The following is an 8,547-nucleotide window of genomic DNA, read 5'->3' on the forward strand; positions in this document are numbered from 1 at the left end:
CTTCTCCAGATCTTCTTTTTGGTTTCTAGGGTTTATATCTGGGGATACTTTGGGAGTTTTCTTTGATGTTTTTATTGAGTATTCAACTCATGATCTAAAGAGAGTACATCAAAGGTTTGTTTGTTATACACAAAAGAGAGAGTTATTCTTCAGTTGTGGATTCTGAAGAATTCGAGCCTGAAGCTTTGGTGGAATCCGGAGTGGCTCATCAGAAAGACAATTCCGTGGTGAAGATGGGGTTGGAAGAGGCACATAGAGGTTGGTTCAATTAGGCGTTGTGGATTCGCTAGGTAATTGAGAGTATACCTGTGTAATTCCTTTAATTCTTCTTAGTGGATTGTTCTTGTGGCTGTTGCCCGTGGTTTTTTGATCACAGTTGGAGGTGTCCAATTGTGGTTTTTTCCACGTTAAATCGCTGTGTCTCTTTGTCTTGATTGTTTGATTGTTTGATTGGGATTGTTATATTCTGCTTAAAATTGATACATAATCACAAATCAACATCTAGGGGATTTCTAGATTTTTCAAACATTAACATTAGCCAATCTTTTCTGTTCACAAATATCATCCAACATTAACATTACTGGATCTGCAGTTCGTCAAATACTCCGTTTGGCTTGAGATTTTTTTGACTAAATCAGTTAATAAAGATAAAATAGGTTAAGTTAGTCAATAAAATAAAATATTACAATTAAATTATAATTATTTTATTTTTTCTTTTACAACTATCAAATCAATTAAAAAAAAAAAGTTAAAATTTATCTCAAACATAATTGTTTTAACCAAGATCTAAAAAGCCAAAAAGTCATACTAAATTATACCAAACGAGGGTTTAAAAAGCTCGGGATCAACCTCATCGAGGCTATTTGAATCAGCTATTTTTTTTTTTTATTTCGAGTGATAGCATAAATCTTGAAAATCAATCGTAGGGCATTAATTGTCTGAACATAATCGGAAAATAAGAAGACCCGTATTAGATTACAACATTCATTACCAACTAGACAATGCGAAACTTCACATAAGAAATTCAACTACATTTTAGATACACACAAAACATTCATCTATATTATTATATTAAGGTCTCGTTTGAGAATAGGTTAATTTAGTAATATTTTGATTATTTGGCTAAAATATAAGCTAAAAAAAACTAGTATGTTTGGGATGACTTTTTGACTTTTTATGAAAAAAATGTGCAAAAAGTAGAGAGAAAAAAAAATCTTTGACTTTTTGATATGAGTTGTTGGCTTTTTGACTTTTTTAGTAACTTTTTGATTTTTTAGCTAAACCGCCCTGTTGCCAAACGAGACCTAAGAATAGACTAAACTTGGTGTTTAAACATTTGTTTGTTTCTCCCTACGCCACATGTTCCTCAGTGTTCTTATTTCAAAATAAAATATATAAATAAGAGAAGTGAGACTTGAATCTTAGATTTTTCAAAGAAGACTCTTACATACAATATATAGTAAATATTTTATTTTATTTTATTTGAATTGTATACACTTTTCGTATACCAACCACTAATATGAGTAAGAGAGAATATATATACAGGTGAGAGTTAGGAAAAAATTATAAAATATATGGGAGGTGCAAGTGTGTTAGCAGTGAGATACAAATGAAAGATTGTAAAAATACAACCCCTCTGTATATTAGTAATTTTCCTCTCTAATTTCTATCTACGGGTGGTTTCCCTTATGAATAATGAGAAAGAATAAAGATTGTGACTCTCTTTCCTCTCACTCCCTTTGACTCTCTTTCTTTTTTGATTGATCACTTTTTTTTTTTTTATTCTCCTTCAATCACCACCCATCACATATGTATAAATGGGTGGTGAGGATTGAAATTTGAAGGAATCTAAATCACTACCGAATGAGAAATACAGTTTAAGATGTGAAAATTCATATTGAAACACCCACTATTATTTGATAGGGCACCTTTGGCATAATTGTGAGGAATTTGTCTATTGAAAACTGTAACAAGGACAGAATTCCCAACGGGGCAATGTTTGACTCAGACGTCAGCAATCTTCCTATCCACGGAATTCAGGAGATTCCACACCATACAATGAATTTTCAACTAATAAATAATAAGTTGGAGTATCTTATGAATGTCCTTATATATTTTAAATAATTATTAAATATTTTATATATGTATTTATTATATAAAATATTTAATAATTTATTTGACATTTTTGGTTTACAATTTTTTTGGTGTGACAGGTGTAATTGGGGAAAGTAGTTTTCTCAAATCAATCACTCAGCGTTAGTTTAAAAAAAAGTAATGGCAAAGCCAAAATTAATTAATCCCCCACTCGCTACATCACCACGAAACAACACGCGTTCACGCGCGCGCGCACACACACACACAACACGTCCACTTGACGACAAAACATTTCTCTCTCTCTCCCTGTCTCTCAACTCACTGAAACTATGCGCCGTCCCACATTCCAGCCTGGCTACTACTTATTTGACGCGTTCGTACATACGCCAATTTTATCTATATATAGAAACTTCACTTCCCATAATAAATAAGCCATCCGTATGATAAATAAGCCATCCATATATATATTTCATCGACACTTTTGTGGGTTTGTCCCCCACAGGCAAACTTAAATGTTTTTCGTCACTCCAACTCTCATCCAAACACTTGAAACTATCATACTACTACTACACTAGCACTGATACTGTACTAGATGGATTCGAGCAAGAAAAATGTGTTTTCTCACTATTCTGATTCACTTCCTAGTGGGTCAGGTTTCTCATCCAAAGAAGTAGCGGAATGCTCATCGGCGTCAGATAGGGGCACTGGTGCTCATCCAGCTGCAATCTGCTCTGACGACGAGCTTTTGTTGGCTTCAAGGAATCCGAAGAAGAGGGGAGGGAGGAAGAAAGTAAAGGAGACTCGGCACCCAGTGTACCGAGGTGTGAGGTGGAGGAACGCCCACACCTGGGTCTGCGAAGTGCGCGAGCCCAATAAGAAGTCGAGGATATGGCTCGGTACATTTCCAACAGCGGAAATGGCTGCCAGAGCTCACGACGTTGCTGCCATTGCTTTGAGAAATCGGATGGCTTGTGTCAATTTTGCTGACTCGGTTTGGAGGCTGCCCGTTCCGGCTTCATTGGATCCCAAGGACATTCAGAAAGCAGCAGCCGAGGCGGCTGAAATGTTTCGGCCACCGTTGTTGGAGGAGAAGAAGGATGTTCCAGGTGACGTGGCACAGCCAGAAGAGGATGCGACATTGATAACGACTGCAACTACAACAGCAACTGAAACTGCGACTGAGACGACAATGCCGGAGAATTTGCTTTTCATGGACGACGAGGCAATTTTCGGGATGCCGGGATTGCTTGCAAACATGGCAGAAGGGTTGATGCTACCTCCTCCACCGCCTCACTCTGAAGGAGGAGACTGGTACGAGGGTGATGACGCGGAACTTGGTGACGACGTGTCACTCTGGAGCTTCTCAATTTAAAATCTGACTTGTTTTCGCTTTGTATAGTCAGACACAGATATTTTTAAAATCTAGATATTTTTCAAAACCTTACTTTTAATATTTTGGGTGCAACAGCTCAGTCTGGGGTTGCTGCGCGCGTGGTGCGCAGCACTAATTGTTCTGCATTTTATTGGATTTATTTTAGGATTTGATTCGATAATTTAAATTATTCATATTTTAGAAGGTATTAAGTAAAATATATTGGTAAAAAATCACCTCAATCGAATATCGTTATCTCTTTCATCAAATCACATTTGTATTGATTTTTATATTTCAAATTATATTTATTTTTTTAAATATAAATGAGATTTGATGAAAAAGTCAACGATATCTGATTGTCGTAATTTTTTACAGATATATTTTATTTGATACTTTAAAAAGTATGAACAATTTAAATTATTAAATCAAGTACTAAAAGAAGCCCAATAATATACGCAACAATTGTTACTATGCATCATACGCAGCAGCAACCCAAACTCGCAACCACTAGGGAAATCACAAGAATATGATAATATGAAGACCAAAAAAATATATATATATATAAAAGATAAAGAAATGGAAAAAGACAAAAAATAGATATTTCTTAAAGTGCAAGTAGGAAATTACAAGTATTTGGAAAAAGACAAAAGATGTGTGCTCTGTGTAATATAATCAGAAATTATCTTAATCTGAATTTTACTTTGGCGGAATGCCCTATCACTAGCGGGGATTAAAAACTATATGACGCTAAAAATAAAAAATAATGAAGAAATGATATAATTTTATTAGATGGACACATAGCTATGTAATCTTCCTTGTCATTGAATAATTTCTACATCAGCAGAGATTTATTAGTAGTGTAGTGTGTAGTATGTAAAACTGTAAAAGTAGTTATCAATAAAAGGGATATTAGTCGTTGTTGTTAAACAAGCGGTTCCATTTGAGGGCGAAGGTCCAATCAGACAATCCTTCAGTTAGATAGTTTTTTTGGTCATGTGAAACTTGTTATTTACCATATATGTATAATAATATATAATTTTAAAATTGGACTTCCTATAAAGATTTCAAATTCTCATTCAACCACTAAATGATTATGTGCCTTAATATATTCAAATCCTCAACTAATGTAATAAAAATCTCCAATATAATTATATGTTTAGAATTGCAATAGGATAAAAGAATTTGTACGAACTCATTCCAATTGCATAATGTGAGAATCTTAAAATACAAAATTAAGGCCTCGTTTAGCATAACCTATATAATCCATCTTTTTATCTTTTTATCTTTTTTCCATCACATCACCTCTCTACTTTTCTGCACATCTTTTCGTAAAAAGACAAAAAGTGCACTTTTTTAGGACACCCCAAACCAACCCTAAGACTACATTAAAAAAAGAATTCAAAGACAGAAATTTAAAATTAGACGATCTTGTAACCTTTGCAATAGAGCCAGTATTAAAGTCTCACTGGACATTGGTCTAATTCTTGCAAGGTACAACAACACTAACTATTTTTGGAATAATACAATATCTATAACAGTTGACTTCATTCCAATGAAAAGAGTGTGGGGCAAAACTGTGTTGGGACGAAAATAACAGTGCAATAAGTTCTTCACAATACTCGCATCCCTAAAATTGTGTTGGTAACTGTTGGGTATACTTTTTTATTGGGATGTGGGACTCAATTAGTTTGTTAAATAATTTTAATTTGGCTTGATTTAGGTATAATATATTTTTATATATTATATCTAATTTTGTGGAGACTTAATCCAATTTAAAAACAACTAAGGTTTGATTATAAACCCTAGATGCACAATATATTTATTGGGTATTGTTTTTCCCAAGACACAAGTGGCGGCTGCAACATTTTTAATTATTCGGTGAGTTTGGTTTTGGTGGATAGAGCACTAGGTTTTGATCAAACTTTTGTGGGTTCTTTGTAAGTAATTTTGATGCTGTTGCAGTCTCAGTTTTGGAGTTGATTTAGTTCGTTATTTTGGGTTTTTCTTCAACTCTGGTTCTGAATTTTTTTTTCCATCTATTTGGTAAGGTCTTTCCTCTTATTTATTTGTGATTATTTGGAATTCACCTAAGGGTGGCTTTGTGAGACCGTTCGTGTCTCGTTTGTAATCGTTTGGAACTTATTTGGTTGATAGTGGAATCGGATTTCGATCCCGTGGACGTACCTCACATTGAGGAAATCACGTAAAAATTCTTGTGTTGCCTTTGATTTAATTTTTCCACATTAGTTTTTATTCCCATTGATTGATTTACTTGTGGGAAATCACATATTTTTCCTAACAACTGGTATCAGAGCTTATGGTCTATTTGAATTTATTTATTTGTGTAAATCAATAGAGGAGAATGTGGGTCGTATGTCTAGCTTCAATGGAAGTAATTGGGCAACTTGAAAAACTAAAATGGAGGACCTATTATTTTGTAAAGATTTGTATGGACCCATTGAGGGTGATAGTGGCAAATCCGAGGGTATGAAAGATGATGAATGGAATAGGCTTAATCGAAAAGCCGTTGGTGTTATCCGTCAATGGATTGATGACAGTGTGTTTCATCATGTTGTTACTGAAACTTCAGCACATGATTTATGAAAAAAATTAGAAGGCCTTTATGATAGGAAATCAGCCACAAATAAAGCTTTTCTGTTTCGTAAGTTGGTTAATTTAAAATATAAAGAGGGCAGCCCTATTCCGGAACATCTGAATGAAGTAAAGAGTATTGTTAACCAACTTGCTTCTATGAAAATTGTTTTTGATGATGAGTTGCAGGCTTTGATGCTACTTAGTTCTTTACCCGAAAGTTGGGAGACTTTGGTTGTGACCGTCAGTAATTCGGCGCCCGACGGAGTTGTCACAATGGGCCAAGTCACTAGTAGCCTGTTGAATGAAGAAACTAGAAGAAAATCAGCAAGTTCCTCTCATTCAGAAGCATTCGTTGTGAGAGGCCGAAGCAAAACAAGAGGAAGGAGTAAAACTCCTCATGGTCGTGATCAAAGCCGTGATAAATCAAAAGATGGTTCTTTTTCAAAAAAAGACATTGAGTGCTATTATTGCCATGAGAAAGAGCACATGAAATGAGAATGCCGAAAGCTCAAGAATAAGGAGAAAAGGCGTGACAAATGTGTGGACAAGAAGCAAGAAGACACAACGGTAGTTACTACCAATGGTGATCTCATGGTCGTTTGTGAAGATCATTGTATCAATTTTGTGGGCCAAGAGTGTAATTGGGTGATTGATTCCGGTGCTTCTTTTCATGTGACTTCTCGAGTTGATTTCTTCACTACCTACACCGAAGGAGATTATGGTTTTGTTCGAATGGGTAATGAAGGTTTGTCCAAGATTATTGGCATGGGTGATGTTTGGTTGGAAACAAATTTGGGCTGCAAGTTGTTGCTTAAAGATGTGAAGCATGTTCCCGACATTCGCTTTAATTTGATCTCTACTGGGAAGCTAGATGATGAAGGCTTCAACAACAAATTTGGTGATTGAATATGGAAGCTCACAAAGGGTTCCTTGGTGGTGGCTAAGTGTAAGAAGACTTATACACTTTATTCGATGCAAGGATAAATTTGTAAAGGTGTTGTCAATGCACTTCAAGATGATACTTCTACCGAATTGTGGCACAAGCGGCTTGGCCATATGAGTGAAAAGGGGCTGCAAGTTTTATTCAAGAAAGCGCTTCTACCCGGTTTGAAAGGTACACATCTCAAAACTTGTGTTCATTGTTTGGCGAGTAAACAACATAGAGTTTCTTTTCATAAAAATGTTGCTTCTAGAAAAGAAAATGTTTTAGAGTTGATTCATTCAGATGTTTGTGGTCCTTTAAAAGTTAGAACATATGGTGGTGCACTTTATTTTGTTACTTTCATTGATGATTATTCAAGGAAAGTTTGGGCTTTTCTACTAAAAACTAAAGATCAAGTTCTAGAAGTATTTAAGTATTTTCAGGCCATGGTTGAAAGAGAAACAGGGCAGAAATTGAAGTGCATCCGATCAGACAATGGTGGTGAATACATTGGGCCATTTGATGAGTATTGTCGCAGCCAAGGTAGTCGTCATCAAAAGACAGTTAAGAAGACTCCTCAACAATATGGAGTTGCCGAGAGGATGAACCGCACCATTGTGGAAAGAACAAGATGTTTGCTTTCACAAGCTAAATTGCCAAGATCCTTTTGGGGTGAGGCATTGAAGACAGCGGTTGACGTGATCAATTTGTCACCTTCCTATCCTTTGAATGGTGATGTTCCAGAAAGAGTTTGGACCAGTAAAGACGTGTCTTATGAGCACTTGAGAGTGTTTGGTTGCCGAGCTTTTGTTCACATTCCAAAAGATGAGAGGTCCAAGCTTGATAGCAAGTCAAGACAATGTATTTTTCTTGGCTATGGGCGTGATGAATTTGGGTATAGATTGTGGGATCCGATCGACAAGAAAGTCATTTGAAGCCGTGATGTTGTGTTTCTTGAAGACCAAACAATTGAAGACTTTGGCAAAGGTGATCAACCGGAGCTAAAAACTAGTGATCTCATTGACATGGATCCATCTCCTTCATCTTCAGTTGATGATGAAAATGGGGGAGATGTGCAGCCACCTATTGAAGAAGTGGAGGATGATGCTAATCCTAATGAAGTTGAGCCAGAAATTGAGGAAGAACATCCAACTCAAGAACCGTCACCACAACTTGAGTTAAGAAAATCTACAAGGGACCGACAACCTTCAAGAAAGTATCCTCCCAATGAATTTGTGTTAATTTCTGATCAAGGGGAGCCTGAGAGCTACCAAGAAGCAATTGAGCATGCAAAGAAAGGTGATTGGAAAAAGGCCATAGAAAAGGAGATGAATTCTTTACTTGAAAATCACACCTATGATTTAGTGAAGTTGCCTAAGGGGAGGAAAATTTTGAAAAATAAGTGGGTCTTCAAATTGAAGAATGATGGCAAGAATCTGAGGTGCAAGGCACGTCTTGTTGTGAAAGGCTTTGGGCAAAAGAAAGGTATTGACTTTGACGAGATTTTCTTGCCGGTTGTAAAGATGTCTTCTATTTGGGTTGTACTTAGTATGGCTGCAAGTAT

At 35.9% G+C, this 8,547-nt stretch overlaps 1 protein-coding gene across 1 annotated transcript; it reads left to right on the forward strand.

Moving 5' to 3' along the window:
- The first annotated feature begins 2,529 nt into the window (after window positions 1-2,529).
- LOC114290084 (dehydration-responsive element-binding protein 1A) lies at window positions 2,530-3,815 on the forward strand. The gene has a single exon (XM_082919984.1). It carries the CDS (start codon window positions 2,687-2,689, stop codon window positions 3,464-3,466), a length of 780 nt encoding a protein of 259 aa, XP_082776110.1. The 5' UTR covers window positions 2,530-2,686; the 3' UTR covers window positions 3,467-3,815.
- The last annotated feature ends 4,732 nt before the right edge of the window (window positions 3,816-8,547 follow it).

The sequence above is a fragment of the Camellia sinensis genome, chromosome 3, assembly GCF_055761805.1.
Source record: "Camellia sinensis isolate YWXY chromosome 3, ASM5576180v1, whole genome shotgun sequence".
NCBI classification, from domain to species: Eukaryota; Viridiplantae; Streptophyta; class Magnoliopsida; order Ericales; family Theaceae; genus Camellia; species Camellia sinensis.